The 18,175-nt window shown below is 42.2% G+C and overlaps 1 protein-coding gene across 3 annotated transcripts in view; it reads right to left on the bottom strand.

Annotated features, from left to right (window-relative positions):
• arb2a (ARB2 cotranscriptional regulator A) overlaps positions 1-18,175 on the bottom strand; it is a 151,770-nt gene that overhangs the window by 129,840 nt on the left and 3,755 nt on the right. For 2 of the 3 annotated variants that reach the window (XR_010931106.1, XM_067607575.1), the window contains exons 4-6: positions 15,464-15,564; positions 4,545-4,610; positions 2,800-2,991 (exon numbers count right to left, since the gene is read on the bottom strand). Coding sequence is in view for 2 of the 3 variants with exons in the window: in XM_067607575.1 (XP_067463676.1) it covers positions 2,800-2,991; positions 4,545-4,610; positions 15,464-15,564 (359 nt within the window). In the remaining variant the exon portion in view is untranslated. Of the gene's footprint in view, positions 1-2,799; positions 2,992-4,544; positions 4,611-15,463; positions 15,565-15,676; positions 17,236-18,175 lie in introns of those variants that run through there. The other variant, XM_067607561.1, reaches the window with a different exon arrangement.

The raw sequence follows: 18,175 nt of genomic DNA, 5'->3' as shown, positions 1-18,175 counted from the left end.
TCTCAGTTAGTCATTTCCTGCATTTTCCCAGAGTGGTTTTGACAAGTCAGTGTGAGTTTTGCATTGCATTCAGCTGTGGGTTATGTGTGTAGGTGGAGAGACTAATACTGATAGCTAGAGCTGTCGTGGTATTGTTTTCCTCACCGCACAAATTAGCGAAGCCATTCAAACCGCCGTGGTAACCGTCATAAAAAAAAAAAAAAAAAAGGAACCTCAGATGTTACAAAATAATTGGTTCCTAAATACCATAAACTTTTCAAATGCATTTATTCCTGTAGTAGTCTATTCTTTATAGCCTCTATAGTCTAAATGTCTATCTTTATGAATTATGTCTCTAAATGTCTTATCATGTCATTCGGCACGTCATTCTTTATGTCAAGCCTGAGAGAATAACTGTTGTCCCATCACTTGAGCCACTCACTCAGCGGTGAAGTGGCTCAGCTTGACTCTGCGGTGGGCGTGACGTGATTGCGTTACTGCGGAAACCGTGGCGGCTCTACTGATAGCCACAGAGATAGCAATAAAAAGAGCTTCCCGCTGAGTAAAAGCGACCACCTGCCCAGTTTAATAACCCATAATAACTATTCTCATAAAATGTATTATATATTATATTACTGTATAAATGTAGGCCATCTATTCTAATTTTCATTGTTTTATCATACTGACTAATTATGTGGTATAACTTTTGAGCATACTTCAATCTCAAGCATCCACTGAAAAATACCACACTGAATAACCACTATAACGCATACTGCTGATGAGTATGTAGTATGTCACTAGTTTCAATTATTTTGCTTGTGGTTTCACTGATTAGTTCCTCCCTCTCTGCCTGAAGGGGAACAAATCATCAAAATCAGCTAATGGCATGTTAGGTTGAGAGGAACACCAGCAGGCTCTTGGCCCTCCGTGGCACATTGCATTGGAGTGGTATATTGCTCTGTCACAGTGGTAATGGCTGGCTGGCTGTCCTTGAGGTGGTCTCCCCACAGTCTTGCTTGTTCACAGGATTCTGCTCTTAATATGGCGTAACGCTGCTGATCAGGGATTTTGTTGTTGTGTCTGTATTTGCTGTGTCACAGAGCTGTCATCCCTCTGTGCTGTCATTCATTTGAGAGCTGTTGACCAAACATGTTTTATTGCTTGTATTCTGCGTACCTTCTGAATTAAGGTACAGCAAATATAACTCTACGTTTTCTTCAGATGGTATAAAACTGTAGCTCTAATTCCTGTATATTCATTTCAAAACATCCACACAATTTTCACAGTATGACGTACTAAACCACAAACATGCCCCTAATAGATGCAGACAGCATGCATTGACTGTAAATGTGTGTGCCTGTCTTTCCAGTGCGCACACGGAGTACAAGGCATGTGTGTGGTAAATGCCTGGATGATGATTTGTCAGGGTGTAAGAACATGATTTCTTGTTTACTATGATGAATGAGCAACACTCACACTACACACACCATGTTCTCTATATCTAAGCTGTCACTTTGGCTCTCTGCAGCACAACACTGCCTTCTCCAACTGTAATACCAGCCAGGGTAACTGTAATTCAAAGACAGTCTCGGGGTAGCTGAATCATCCGTTAGCACACACATGGACACACAGGCACGCAAACCCAACCTCTCCCGTTGTTGTACACAGCAGGAGAGGGCTTTGCACAGCAGTGAAAGTCTTTAAGGTATTCAGATGGACGAAACGGGCGAACGAGGGGGAGAGGGAGAGCTGGATCTCCTCTAAGTCAATTTGAACAGCGGGCCGATGAAATTACACAGGTAGTCGTGGCCAGGCTGGCAAATGAGCAAAGAGATGGGGATGAAAATAATAAGACAGGCAGAGCCACTTTTTGCTTGCTGACACACAGTTGTATACACTCGTGTGTAATCATATGGCAGAGAAAGAGAAACTAATCTATATTTTACATGATTTCTTCCTCTCTCTCAGCTCAGTCATCCATGAATACATAGTACTACATAGGAAATCATGCATAATAAGAATGCATAAATATTTTTGTGTATAGTTATGATTATGTTGAGGAATATGCTTCATTTTACTAACAAGACAATATAAACCTTGATTCTGGGTTGAGAACTGTACAGTTATAGTCTTATTTAAGATTATGCGTTTGCACCTGTGAATGAATGTCTGCTTGTTGTTATTTGCCTCTGTGATTATATGATGCTGTGGAGTGCTGAAATTACTCATACTCATATAATTTCTCATATGACCTTAGGACAAAGTTTCCTTTCACTACACACTTGTGTACATTGTAAAATGAAGTGAAACATAATTGAGTTGACGCAGTACATCCGGAGACTAAGCTATGAAAGCACACAGCAACAACAAATTACCACAACCACATTTAAACCTCCAGTCAAATAAAACAAAATACCACGACACAATGCCTCTGACTGTGCCACAAAGTTTTCCACAGTGCAAACTATTCAAACCAGCCCTTCAAATAAACAGTCTGCCTGTGTGTTACATTTGTAACACCAATATCACATCAGGCTACTGTGGTAGTGGTGGTACCAGTGGCTGCATGGTGAGCACACTGCATGCCTTTTTTTTTTACCCCAAAACCCACAAGCCCTGCACACCACAGACATGCAACAGGTTATACTTTGCAAAGGATAAACTGCAAGAAAAAAGAAAATGAAGGACGGAATTTAGTATTTATTTTGTCCTCAGTGCACCAAGCTCATCTGTCCATCTTAATGAAAGATGAAAACAGGGCATCTTGGATCAAAGATCAAAAAATCAGATTGCTCGAGTGTCTTTTGTTGTTCCCCCTACCTCCATGGCTCTGGTGATGAAGGGGATCTGCGTCCCTGAGTCCAGGTCCTGGTTGATGATGAGTCTGCGGGCCCACTGACCGGCCCGCACCACACCGCTGCCCTGGATCAGCACCAGTAGCTTGGACGGGTTGGACAAGGCATTAGGGCTCATGTAGATAAAACTGGAGGGCTCATCGTCTGTGGCATCTACCTGAACGTTCAGGGAAACACAGGTTACCTTGTGTCACTGACGCACATCAAAATATGTAAAAATCTCATATAAGGAAATATGTACACTTTCCCAGTGATGTTCACTATTTTTTTAAACTGCTGAACTGCTTGGGACATTTTACTCAATCAAAATCAAAATGAATCCTTGCCGTTCTGTGCAACAGCAGCAAATGCAAAGATGATCAAATTGTGATTTTATAATTAGAGCTTTAATTTCTGTTGCTTCAACGAATCGCCTGATAATGATTATGAAAAGAAACGTTGGGAGTTCTCTTATGTAACATGCATGAGTTTAAGGAGAAACAGCCTACTCCTCTGTGGCTTTTGTAATTAGAAAGCTCATATGCATCACCACACTAATCATCAATAATCATGATTAGAAAACAGCCTTTGTGTGATTAAAACTGAGGCAGAAAGTAATACAGACAGAAAGAGAGGCTAAGCGAGTGAGTGTTTGTGTGTGTGTATGCGCTCCGTCCACATCCCATGCGTCGTCGCATCCCTCCCAAGTATGCCTGGAGGAATCTCTAAGGAGACAAACACTGTCCATAAAAGCCATGGGTGGCAGCTGCAAGAACTTAATCCAAGCAGACAAAGAGAGCCGAGTGTGGGGGAGAAAATCTTACCCTTTTTTCTCTTGTGCTCCCTCATTCCCTTTCCCTATACTTGGCTGCAGTTAATCTTCTTAAAATCTGCGGTCACAAGTTCAATGCCACGCAGGTGGACAGACCCACCACTAACACACAAATACACACACACACACGCCATATACATGCAGGCGGGTGGGCAGCAGAAAAGCAGAACAGAGCCATTTTCCAGAGGAATAATGAGATAAATAGGCCAGGCAGATAAACCAGTAAAAGTGTATAGGGGCTAATGAAAGGCGCTGAGTCTCTGGCTAGGTGATTTATGGACACTGTTAGTGCTGGTGCTAACTCTGCTTCTAAACACCAGCGCTGCCTAACATCCCTATAAATGCAGCCTGAAAAATGATCACAACTTTTAGAAACAGAAAAAAGAACAGGAACGGAGGGGTAAAGGGGGGCAGAAAGAGACAAACATGCTTCCAACAACAGATAAAAGGGATCAAGTGTGTGCTCTGAGCCTGGATGAGCTGGGCAAAGAATAACTCCATGATGGCAGAGTAGAAAGTCCCCTTCAGCGCAAATGAATGCAAAACAGATTAAGCATCAGCATGCTGCGCCGCTGCGCCTTTGAAATGACACGTCACAATACAGTTAATTTGTTGAGGAGACACTTTTACACAAAGGATGTGGGCAGAGGAGGGGGTAATAGAAAGAGAGGAAGTAAGAGAGAAACTGAGTGAGATAGAAAAAGAAAGACAAAGACTGAGAGGAGAGCTGACTCCTCACAATCCCCTTTTCTTTATTTTTTTTTAAACAGGACACTCAATATCATAATCACACTCTGAAGCCTAAGCATTTACGTCAATTTTCATATTTAATACTCCCTTTAATCTTCAAGGGCATTAAATCAAAGAGGAAAATGCCTCTTTTCACTCTGGGTACTTACTGGCAGGATTGCTTTAGTCATGTTGCACTTTTTCTCCAACAGCTCATAAACATACTGAGTGATGATCTGGAGAGAAAAAAAAAACACACACACACACAGGCAGACATTACATTGATAATACTGTCTACTGCAATTAATATTTTCATATTGCTGTTGATACAAATCCATCCAAAAAAAAAGTAAACTAAACTGTTGTGTGTATGTGTGAACAAGTAATAGCAACCACTGTCATACTTGCAAACAGAATAAAAAATACTATTCAAAACCCTTGTTTGCCCCCTGGCGTGTGTGCGTGTGTGCGCACATGAGCTACTTGAAAGGGTCTGGATTGTACCGTGTGTGTGTGTGTGTGTGTGTGTCTGTGTGTGTGCGCGCGTGTGTGTGCACGAATCACAGTGCAGTGAGAGTGTTGAGGTTGTAAGTGCCAGGAGAGGAAATCTCCTGTACAAGCGAAGGGCTGATGTAAGTTATGTTTATCCCCGCAGCCACAGCACTAAAGAACCTTGTATACCGAGTCATTCCAACCCCAGGCCAAGCCTTTCATGGTTCAGTGACATTAACAACTTTCTATTCCATTTTCCTTATTTTCTCTTTCCTTTCCTCCTTCCTTTCTTCTCTCCGCGTCTTGCTCAGCTGAGAACTGAAAGAAACACTCTGTGGAACAGATTTTCGACTTTTGATCGGATGTTAGAGAAAGACAGAGGAGTAAAGAGTAATAACAGATGACAGGGCACAAAATCACTGGCAGTAAACTGTGTTGGAGATATTGCTGCTGTGATGATGTCGCCCCAGCATATGTCAGGACAGACCCTATGTCCAGTCCGTGTCATGACAATGCTGTGTTAGGTGGAGGGACAGCAGGGAGAGCTGTGCAACATGCTGTCCTGCCCTGCTGTGAAGTTTCACTTTGGTTAGCTTTATAGCATCAGCCTAACTAAATCAGGCAACCAAAGGCTAGCAGTGGCGCCACCGCTAAAAAGCGTGTCCGAATCCCAGTCACGCTCTCTAGTCAGAGACCGACCAACTGACATACCCCAAACACAAACAAGGATCAAGAAAGTCATGTCTCACAGTACAGATCATGCTTAGCTCTGATTTATGTGTGGAAAGGGATGAAACTGTACTAGTATTTGATAGTACTCACTTAAGTCAGTGGGATTCATCCTCTGGGGACCATTAATGTCTGTATAAATCTATGAAAGCCAAATTAAAAGTAAACACTCTGTATAAGGTACAGTATATGTACCAGAGGTGTAGTACAGCTGCATGACAATAACACAGAATCTCAAAAAAATAGTCAGGAAGCTAGACTTAAACTAACATGACAACATTTGTTCAAGTTCCTTGGAGGAGTAAGAAAATCTCTGCCGCCACTGTTGACATGACTGGTAGAAATATGCAGCAGATTAATACCAAAAAGTGAGAAAAGCCAAGACAAGATTCTTTTAGGCCACAAGCTGCTTAGCTTTATAATTTTTGGCACACAATACAAAATATTTTCTATTCCCATTAACCACAGGACAATGAAATTATACATATCCCTAAATTACATGTTCCAAACTCCAAACACATTTTAAATGGCATGAATTTGCGAGAATGTCTGCTATCTGATCTTGAAGGTGGCAGATTATTCTCCACACAGCTGATCTTTCACAGTGGAAGGAAAGGACAACAAAAGGCCAAAGTTAAGAGAACTTGAAATGGTTTCTACATTTGAGTCAAATGTGAATTCTCATGAATAATCACAATATTGCCATGCTCTTTTATGCCTGAAAGAAACTCAATCCTAACTTGATTTACTGCTTATAGACAACATGCAAGAATAAAATTATGCACCAGACACATATTACCCTTATGACAGCCAATCAAAGGCCAGCAGACAGACTAAATGAGATGATCGATCTACTGTTTGACCCTGTAAAGGGAGGGAAAAAAAAAAGCTAGAGGAGCTAAAACAACCTCACCTCACCCCAACCCACCAAACCTCCAACAGCTAATTCACTAAAATGTCAGCCAGTCTGATGAAGACTAAAATGATTCGGGGCCTCAGTATGCTAGTGTTTAATGACATCAACAATAAGCCTCACAGGAAATTTCATTTGCACTACGTTATTTGTTCAGTGCCTCAGGTGGCTCGAAAACCATCTGATATGGAATAAGGAGAGAGACGAATGGAGGAGAGAAGGGAGAAAAAAAGTGGGAAGAATGCAAGAGTTTCACTGTGTGAATGTGTTTCCGCTGATGAAAGGATACTATAACAATCTAACATCCAAATTTGTACAGGCTGTGTGGTAATCTCTATGTTTTAGCTCATACTGTAAACTGCCAGATGACCTTTTCAGTGAACAATATACGATCAGATCAAAGGTCAGAGCTAAAAAAGTGAATAGTTGCAGCATTCCAATGGATCATACTCAGAAAATATTTTTTAGAAACAATGGGATAGACTCAGAGCTGAGGCACAGAACTCACGTAGTGATGCACACACATACTCGCGCGCACACACACACATGTGCACACCCAGCCAACCTCCTTCTGTGTGGGCCTCTGTGGACTATGTCTCAGCAGCTGATCAGTACAATAAGAAAAGCCTCTTTGTCACCTAATTACCAATGTGTTATAAGTGCTTTAATGAAATGCCTGCAGGAAGCAACGCTGAGTGCCTGCATTGTCGGGATTGGATGATAGGAGAAGCATGAGGAGTGGATTTGCCAAATAATATTAAGACACACAAAGGGACACATAGGGAGGGGGTGAGAGAGAAAAACAGAAAGAGAGGGAGAGAAAGATAAGAGCAACCTGAATCAATCCAAATCAATAGGTTTCATGATAATAAGCATGCTTACAATGCCTTTCTATCTGCAACAAATATATAATATCATTCATGCTGACAAGATACTGTAACGGGTGCAACATTACCTAAAATGTCAATGTAAACTTGGATTCTCTGTCTATCATAAAACATGTGATCTGAAGTCCCAGACTGCACAATTCCAAGTCCAAAGACATAGTTTCCCCCAACAGAGACACACACACACATAAATGACTATGACTGACAGTTTATGAAACATGTAGCCCTCACTATGTAGACACTACAATGACCTGTGGGTCACACAGAGTCAGACTTCACTGAGGTAAAAAAAAAAGAAGCAAAAATAGGTAAAAAAAAAGGAGATTTCAAGCAGCAATTCAATTGTCTTCTAGGACACCCGGGCGATGATGTATCCCTGAACAACGGCAAGCTTTCTACATGACCGTGCGAGCGATCGTGGGAGAGTCTGAAATAGACCTGCTGCGGCTGAGGTCACCTCTGTGTCTGTGGTTTGTTTGGTAGGGGAAGCATTGTGGCGATGAAGCAAGAACAGAGGGATCAGGGAGGAAGGAAGGGACTTAGAGGAGGGCTCAGTGGGAGGAAAGAAGGAAGACAAGAAGGGAGAGATGGAGAGGTAATCCCCAGGAGCCAGAATCTCGTGCCAGCTCCCACTGTGGTGAACAGCTGAGAGGAGAAGGAGCTGTGGAAGGCGGTATGGAGGGGGAGAGAGAACAGTACAGTACGTGGCCTTGATAAGAGCTCTTTAAAGTGGGTGGGCTGTGACTTCAAGTCCAAGCAAACCTCTGGTCATCCCCATAACAATCTCTTCATCACACTCATAAACACACCGGGCCAAGGTCTTAATGAAGACCGCTGTGGCTGCAAAGTTGATGTTTTTTAAACTCCTCACTACAAAGAGAGAGAAAGACCTCCCACATTATGGGTGCACATGTGTCAGTTAATGTGCGTGCGTGTTCTCCCACTGATTAGAACAGTCATGCCTGGTTTGGCTGACCGCACCTGAGGCTATAAGGAGATGATCCTTCCCGGGCATGCACAAAACAAACATGAGGAGGAAGAAAACCAGAACAGGAAGAGGAGGATAGATGAAGACCATGAGTAAGGAAAATATGAAGAGAAAAGGAGGATAGGAATCAGAGGGCTATAAAAAAAAAAAAAGAGGCAGGGAGGATAAAGGTTGAGATGGTCAAGGGCAATGGAAAAACTGAGGTGATTACAGGAGAAGAAAAGATAGCAGTAATCTCAAACCGACCCTGAGAGGAGATTACAAATCATGATGTGTTTATCAAGATTGTTCTAAGTGTCAAAAAGATAAGTGAAACACAAGACTATAATAATACAAATGAAATAATACAAAAGTCTTGGTGTATGTCCAGGTAATATTCAACTGAAAATTTCAGCTATGGCACAAAACTTCATAAAACTAATTCTGAATTATCTGAGGTCATATTTACAAAGGCCTCATTGGGTTTTCAGTTTAAATAATGTAACTAAAGATATTCTAACATTTACTGGGGCCCGTGAAGCCACACTGGTTTGTCTCATAAACTCCGATTACCAACCATGTGCACAAATATACTCAAGACAGCGAACACATACTGTACAGTATACACAAATACACAAGTAGCTCATGTACAGACACACACACACCTCTTGTCTCTCTAGTCCAGAGCCCTCTCCAAAAGCCACTTAGCCATAGAAACCAGAGAGCAAGAAAACGCATCAAAGCTGTTTATATAATGAAACTGAAAGAGCTGCTCCATGCCGTATCACTGACTACACCCAGGAAAGCATTCCTTCTTCTCCAGAGAATAGAAGAGAGGAAGAAGGAAAAAAAAAAAAAAAAAAAAAAAGAAAATCCCCCGAACAATGCAGCACAACAACAGTGGCAACAACAGCAAAGCATACTCAAAGAGAGAGAGACTGCGAAAATGAGAGAGAGCATGAGGCAATAGAAAGGTTGTTTATTTTAAGTCAGCCTTGTGTACCAACAGAAAGTGGTATTAAAATAGGGCCTATTGTTGTGAATTTGTGATCTGTCAGTCCATGTGGGAAACAAAGAGAGATAGAGAGAGAGAGAGAGACTGGTGTTATTCCCATGAGGTCTCTGTCATTCTTCTGTCAGAGGAGAGAGGGCTCTCCAGGGGAAGAGAAAGTTCTCAGACACAGACTGACAGACAGACTGTTTACACTTAGCGTAGATATTCCTCTCTCTCGTTCCTTCTCCTCCCTCCCTGCGCTACTCATCCTAATGGCATCGTAATGACCTCCTCAGGTGTTAACTGAGAAGCCGGTGGAGGGCTAATTCAAAGTAAAGTACTGTTTGCCACCGTGGGTGCCGGCGGTAGCGACAGATGCCAGCGCTGTAACTACCAGCCCTCGTGTCTTTTCTCTGACACCCCCCTCAACTACTCCCACCCCCTGTCCAATTCCCTTCTCTTTCATCAACTCTAATCCACCTCACCCTGCTCCCTGCAACCATTTTTGTCTGACTGTGTCTGCTTCCTCCTCCCTGCTCTCAGCAGAAGCTGCAGCGGCAGTGTTGAAGTGTTTTGGGAATGGAGACGTGATGGTAGTCAGTGAATCAGGGCAGACAGCTGTCATTTATAGTCACTCTTTAGAGAGATCCCATTAGCTTCCCAACAAAATGGTCCACGACTGGTATGGGGTCTCCTGATGCTTTAAGTACAGTATGGAGGAATGTCTCTGGGGTTCCCACCATGGGCCTGATGCAACACTATATGACTACACCATGACATTTTATAAATTCATAGCACCTCCACAAACTAAAAATGTCATTCATACCTTGTTGGTTACTATTGTTTTTCTAAACAGGTTACTACATTTCTGCTAAAACATCTAATACATATGGAAAAAAAACATTGTTTAATACCGTACAAAGTATGTTCTTTGCAAAATTACTTGTCAAACATTATTTCCTAATATAGGTCACTATATTTACCTGTCTGCCCAACATCTAACCCTAACCCATACCTCCAGTATTCTTTTCTTTTACCCTCCCTCTGTCTTTTTTTAAAGATGATGTTTTCTGATAGAATTAAGATTTTGTGACCATTCACCTTCAATTTTTATTCAGATGCTCTTTAAAGGCCCTGATATACTCAGACACTGTTACAGAGGAGGGCAGGTGGGTGTACAGCGGACACACTATTATATATATATATTATATTATATTATCTTAAAAGCTGGTCATAATTTCTCTACTGTTCCAAGGAAATTCTTTTGCCCTTCTCCTTAGTGTTTTGCTCAAGGACACTTCAGCAGGGTCTTAAACCTTGGCCAGCTGGTCACTGTTATGACAACACCCAGCATCCATAATGCGGAAACAGAGGGTGACAGGAAGAGAAGCATAACAGAGAGACAGCAGAGTGTAAGAGACAGACAGAAAGAAAAAGAGAGAGAGAGAGGAAGAGAGGAAGAGACAGAGAGAACGAGAGAGAGAGACGGCTTTCTAATTCAGCCATCTGGCTAGCTTTACTTCATTATAATATTCTGGCTGTGTGTGTATGTGTGTGTATGTGTGTGTGTGTACAAATTTGTGAGTGCCTTCCATTCCACAGATGCAGGCAGAGCAGAGAAGAATCCTCATTTATTAACAGCTTAATAGAGCTCCATCTGGGCCAGACCCTATGCTTGTCTTCTATCAGAGAGATTCATCACCGAATCACAGGAATTAGACTACAACTGACACCTACACACGCTGAGGTGACCCTGCTGCACTGAGCAACACCGCACAGATAGCCTGCACTGTATTACAGCTGTAATATTACAGCCACTACAATGTCACTACACCAGAGTTTTTCAGTCTTGGTTTTGTGGAACGCTTTCGACTTGACTAAAACAAAACGGCACACTAAGAGGAAAATAACAATAATAAAAATATACCGTACATTATAACAGTAAAACAATTTATAAACTGGGGTTCATTGAAATATCAGACAATGAGATCATTTCTGTCTTTATAGAGTGCACCCAGAACTTGACAGGGATAATACAGTTTTTTCAGCTTTCCTATTTGTCCTACTTATCCAGAGACAGACAACCGTAGATACCTTTTTTATGCTACTGCCATACCTTCAAATTACACAGAGATATAAAAAAAAAGGCATCAGTGTGTGAGCTGACTCTGGGTAAAAAGGAAAAATAGCTAAATCTACCAAATGAACTAAGCATCCCTTGAAAGAATTTAGTTTGAATATTCAATAACCACGTGCCCCCTTAGGATATTCTCATGCCAGAAAGCTTATGGTTTGGAGAGGCCAGCACTATTCTCCTGTTGACTCTATGTTTGCACTGAGTCAATACATCAGTCAGCTGAGTCAGCACATTCAAACCGTTGAATTTGTGTTATTTACTCATTGTTTTAATGATCTTTTGTATCCGCTTTCCTTTAACCTGTCTTGTTCAATAAGTGATTTCCTACATTTCCCACAATGATTTTGCACAACTCCCGACAAACTTGCCTTCTACTTTTATGTGTGTAAATATAGCCCATGGTGTCCAAACAAATGGAACCAGTGCAGGTTCTCAGACATAGCCTTTGCAAATCTCTCCACATCACACCATTTACTGTATGGGAAAATGTTTAAATTATTTTTTTATAGATTAAAAATGGAGAGTTAAAAATGATTCACTGCTCTTGCGCTAAACTCAAATTTTCTTCCCATCTCTTTCTTTTGCTTGGAGGCCATCACACCAACATCCTCGCTCTCACTCTTTCTATCCGTCCCTCCATTCAGACGAGGCTGAAGTGCAAATTGGACATCTGGTGCTGTGATGTGTCTGACAATACAGTCGCCTACCCCCCCCCACCACCCCCCCTTTCTCTCTCTTTCTCACACACACACAGACACACACACACACACACACACACAGTCCTCCATACAAAATACAGGACCATGAAGATATAAAGAAACTGAAAAGAAGAGAGTAGGGAGGGAGAGATGGACAGAGGTATGGAGGAAGGGAGAGAGAGAGAGAGAGGAATGTGACTGAACATTAGGGGGCAATGATGATGCCATTCTATTCACACTGCCAGGGGCAAACACATGTACCCACGTCCTTGTGCCATCACACTCGGCTCTCAGGCTGCATTGTGGTTAGCTCTCAGACCGTCTCAGGTGGCAAGTTGATAGATGGAATTGAGGTATGTTGGGGAGACGTACTGACCCACAACACACTTGTCTGCATTAAAGTTTATTCTACATTTACCCTCATGGCTTAGCCCACATTCAGACCAAAATCAGACCTGCATTAAAACAACGCATGTTGGTTGGTGGGGTTGTGTTGTGAATTTGGAGGCTTCTCAGACACCAAAACACTGCACAGAGGTTTATAATAATCATGGAAATTTATCATGGCAGCAATTATTTTGTCTTTCATCGCGATGATTATGAGACTGAACAGTAGAAATACAGTTATTAAGTAACCTGCCAGGAATGTGCGCTTAAATGTATTGTAGATGATTGGCCGATGCAGTGTATTGCTGGATGATGTTGCATTACAGCAGGTTTACATTTTTTGCCCCCTGTGCTGGCACCCCTGCTGTGTCACTGGACAGGCTTCATTCAAATTAATAAGCAGTCTGTGTTTTTTCACGCAGGGCTACTATCTGAACCGAACCTTTTACGCAGAATTCAGGAGAGGAATGAGACAAAGAGTTGATGGACAAACAATGACAGAAATTCCAGGTACGGATACATCTCGACCAGACTGACGCAGAAATAAACACGCAGATATGCCTGTGTGACACACACTCTTAAACTCACACATACAGAGACTGACTAAGCAGCATAACCTACTTTTACAACCAAAGGCATACAATTCAGTAGCTGTGTCTATTTATAAAAGAGCATATTTCTTACCAGTAAAAACAATGCATTTGTACAAGCAAGGTACAGTATTCATTTTCTTGAATCATCTGTGGCCTAAAAACAACAGACAGATAATACTGCTTATTCAGGTAGTGCTTCTGTCTTCTCAGCCAGTTAATCTCCTGCAGCACAACTCAGACAGTATATGTTCTCATTACACGAGCTCATATCAACACTGATTGACACCGTTTCCTTTTTTCTCCTCTGAAGAAGATGCTTCTGTCAATTTTTTAATCATGGGATGAATAAAATTTGCATACATCCTGCTTGATGATTATTTGTTTCCTCCAAATGTTTGGCCCCCCTTGGATGCCTGAGTTCGGTTAGTTTAAATGTCTGTGTGTTCTTTCAGGGCCTTTGCTTGCCTGCTACCAAATGTTTGTTTCTGCAGCCTTTTTAGATGCTGGTAGATAGAGCCTGAGCAGGCAAAAGAAAAGAAGGGAAAAAAGCCTTCACAGAAGGCTGGCTCTCAAAGGAGCCACTGTATACCTGCATTAGAAATAATAAAAACACCCAGGTAATCCCACAAACAGGTCTATCACTTGCTTTGAACTTCAAAGAATGCACACAACAATTAAAAGCAACATAGCGGGGGATGCAAATAAAAAAACAGATTACAAAAGAACATTTGTCTCATTATCTTAATGCATATTGCATGTGGTGGTACTGTGGGAGTGAATTAGAGGTGAACTTTAGGATGGATATATGGTGATGCAGTTGGACGACCACGGAACTTCATAAGTGTGTCAACTTCAAAAAAGTGTCGGCAAGATTTTCAAGCTGTATGTATTTTGTGGAACCCTTTAAATAAAAGTTTCCCACCATATAGTCCACAGACGTACAGTAGCAAAGAATAACAAAGGCCACAGTCATGTCCCATTACACACCAGTCCGAAGAGATTCTTTTGTTTACATGCAGTGTCAAGCCCTAAGTCTCCATCAGAACAATGTATGCAGACCTCCAGTAATGTGTGCATCACCAACAGGTTGCTCTATACACCAGCTGCCATATCACGCCTACTTCTTTCCTGGTACATACTTTACATTTGATTCAGGTTCTTGCTCAGAATCAGAAGATGTATCGCTGTCCAGTTCAGATTTTGCATTCCTGAATTTGACTGGAGTTATGTGACAAATTTGACCTCAAACTCAAGTCATACCTCAACTAAGCTGACAAGAAGATGATTAGGGTGAAATCAATTGTGCCAGTCTGCCTCCGCGGACCATGACCTTTAAAATACTTCCTCACTCTAATCTGACAGAGGCCTGGACCACAGGATACACCTCAGTTAAAGACATTCTGTGGCAGTGGCATTTAGGTGTTATAAAGCACGCGACAATGCGGTCCATCCAGGTTAATATGGAAGAATTTGTTAGAGCTCTACCGTCCATACACACAAATTTTAAACTGTAAATGGTGTGGCAATTTATGTCCACATCATGTTTGAAACAGAGCTGGAATCAGCCTACTCAGGGCCTTGTAACACTTTTGTAACTCTTACACAACTCAATTAACAGCCTAATGAATGGATAAAGCACACAAAAAATAACAATGTTCTTAGACATATACTGCACATGTATGGAAGTCAAAAGGATTAAATGAGTCAAACTTGATAATTACATAATAATTACTTGATAAAAACTTATATAATTACATTGGCCTGCTAGCTTCTGGACTGTGTAAAATAAGAAGCATATGGTCAGCATTGAGTTGCAGGAATGAAAACACAATCAACTTAAAACAAGTAAACAAAAAAAAAAAAAAAAATGGCAGCCTGCGTAAGACTGGAAATGCTCTTCTTTCTTGGAGGAAATACTTTACAACTTGCCCTCTCCAGCAGTTCTGCCACCATGGTGAGAAAAATTGACATGACACTATTCAGTAAGGGGTATCTACAGTATATGTGAATGCCAAAAAAACACACTGCCTTACACCAATATAGTAAAGCAATGTCACAGGTGCCATGTGTGATAAGGGCTTATATGCCATGTCAATTTGTTCCACAAAGAATCAACAACCATTGCTACATCTTGTGAAGCCATGTTACAAATAGCCTGGGTCAGGACAGAAAATCCTAATAAAACGAGTAGGCACTGCAAAAAATTGCTGAACCTGGATGGCCTGAAAGAATCCTACGAACCCCCATATTATTGCTTACTGTAGTATGCCAGTAGAGAAAGCAGTATGTTACCTCTCCCAGAGCTTCATAACGTTTCTGGTTCCAGCGGTGGAGATCCTCTCTGGCATTGAACACAAAGGGTTCTCCTGTCTTTATATGTCTGAGTTGCCCATCTGTAGAAGACAGACAGAATGAAAGGAGGAAAAAAAAAAAGCGCATCTGTAATGATAATTGATATGTGTATATGTGTAGGTACTGTGGGGGCGGGGGGGCACTACTTCTTACTGGACATGTATGCCAAATGATGCACTTCAGTTTTTCATTGCTTATTTTCTCTCTCCCACTTGCGCTTCCTCTCTTGATCCTTTCACTTCCTTACTCTCCCTCCCTCAGCCCCCCCATCTGGCAGGTACAAGGCCTGTGGATGCAGCAGCGTTCTTCCAGTCACGACTCCAACGGCCTTCTGGGTAATCTGGCAGGCCAGGGCTGGACAGCTGGTATGGCACAAATTCTCTTTCCCTCTCTCCCTCTTTTCATCCATTTAAAAGCCTCTCCCTTTCCTCTTCAACTGTGTCCATCTCTCTCTTCCTCTCCGTCCTCGCTCACTCTGGCGACAGGCCACAGGTCTGTCCTGGCTATTGCACCTGAAATCTCTAAAAGCAAAGACTAAAGGAGGTGTGGGAAAGGTCCAGAGTGTGTGTTTGTGTGTGTGTAAGCATGGAGAGAGAAAGGTGGCCTGGCACACATCAGCCACAACGACAACTGCTCCTTACAATTCCTTTGAGGATGCTGTCTGGGCATCAGCCAATCACCCTAACCAGCATTGCTTACACACTCATACACACACATAAACACCCCCGTCCCCTAACACACACACACACACACACACACACACACACACACACACACACCAGCAGCTCCAGCCAGGAAGACCAGGTGTGGTCATACAGTAAGTGTCACTAGGCTTAAGCATGTATAGTTCAATGAATTGTTGCCACGTCGCCATTATAACACATAAGAATTGACTGAGAAAAAACAAAAGATCTTTGGGATAACGTTTAAGTTATTCATCATAATTTAGGGAAATCAGGGGAGTTTTAAACACATCCAGGTTTTGTTTCATATAAAACAGTCATGAGACGGTAAAATGCTGTTCAGACGGGGTACTACTTTTTTTCTTAATAAATAATTACCCTCGCGTGGCTGTTGAACCACTAGGTTTATACCTTTGCCAAGAGCCCATCGATCCTGCGGTTGACACTACAACACAATAAAACACTAAGCAGTGTTAAATTTAATTTTGACCTTCATGACTGCAGAATTTGAAAGAGCTAAACCACTGAAAAGTACACATACTTAACCCAAATAGCCAGGGGGCTCTCATACTTTCTCAATTATTGCACAATGTGAGAAAACACATCTAAGATATAAATAAATATATATGTTTGCAAGATAAAAGAATGCATAAGCTTTTTTTTATCTGCCTCTAAATTGCCACCATTTTCACCCCTCTATCAATGTGATAAATCTTACATAGCTAATACACTGTGTATTACAGTACTTGCTTTCGTGGTTAGTTGTAATGTAATCCTGGTTTGTCATCATGTTGCATTAAAAAGCAGACTTGTGCCTGTGAGGTAGAGCAGGAGAAGGGTTGAGAAGTTAGGATAAAGCAGTGTGCACAAAAGTACCTTGAAGAAAATCAATTATGCATTCATGTAGGGGTGAGGATCTAAACACTACCGCCTAAGAGAAGGGAGAGAGGAGCTATAATGAAATCCTACAGTAGGAAAGGTGTGTGTGTGTGTGTGTGTGTGTGTGTGTGTGTCTGTGGGCATGAGGGAGGGATGGAGGGAGAGAAAAGTATGTGTGTGTGTGTGTGTGTGTGTGTGCGGTTGTGTGTATCGGGGGGTGGGTGTGGGGGTGGGAGGGGGGGAGGGGATCTGTGCCACCGCCTCCCCCAACACATCACATCCTCTCAGAGGAATAACGTTTTCTCAACTTTTATCCTCTTTTTCTGTCATAATTAGCATTCTGTTCTCAATTTGGCCGCTTAATTAGGTGTACATAACCTTGGATTTCCAGTAATGGAAAACCGGAGGGCTAGCGAGATGAAGCCATCAAATTCAGTGATTAAGATACCTGCAAACTATTGTACACAGCCTCGTCTGTATTCACATCATTACATGGTCAAATTAACATTTTTGTTCCACCTGTCTCGGGCAAAGGTATCCTGGGTGTAGCTATAGAAATGCCTGCAAGCCAGGGCGACTGCGAGCAGACATACAGCACTAGAGACACTGCCTGAGGGCCACCACGGCTTTAATAGAAATGCTATCCTTCAAAAACAGGCTTGAGTGGAAATTGACAAGACATACAGATGGGTATAGGTGTGTATGTCTCTGTGTGTGTGTGTGTTTGTGTGTGTGGGCAGGTAAGTTATGTCTCGGTTGTGGATTTTGAGCAGGGCAGGGACAGAAATAGAGAGATACGGAGGAAGGGAGAGAAAAGAGAAGAGGGGAGACAGAGAGGTGAGAGAGAAGAGACGGGAGTGTCTCTGAGTGTGTTCCTCCCTCCATGTGAGACTGAGTTGGGACTCGAGGGTGAGGTAGAGGGGACGGTGGGTGGGGGGTAAGTCTATGTGTCTCTGTTCTTAGGCACAGCGAGGTTATGCAAATGCTCCGTCAGGCGGAGGGCAAGGCTGAGTAGGTTACTGACGGGCCGTAGAGTACACAACATGTCCCCCACTCAGCCAGCCAGACAGCCAGCAGAGACACTGACAGA

Source organism: Thunnus thynnus, chromosome 2, assembly GCF_963924715.1.
Source record: "Thunnus thynnus chromosome 2, fThuThy2.1, whole genome shotgun sequence".
NCBI lineage: Eukaryota > Metazoa > Chordata > Actinopteri > Scombriformes > Scombridae > Thunnus > Thunnus thynnus.
This window is presented reverse-complemented; position numbering and strand designations above follow the sequence as displayed.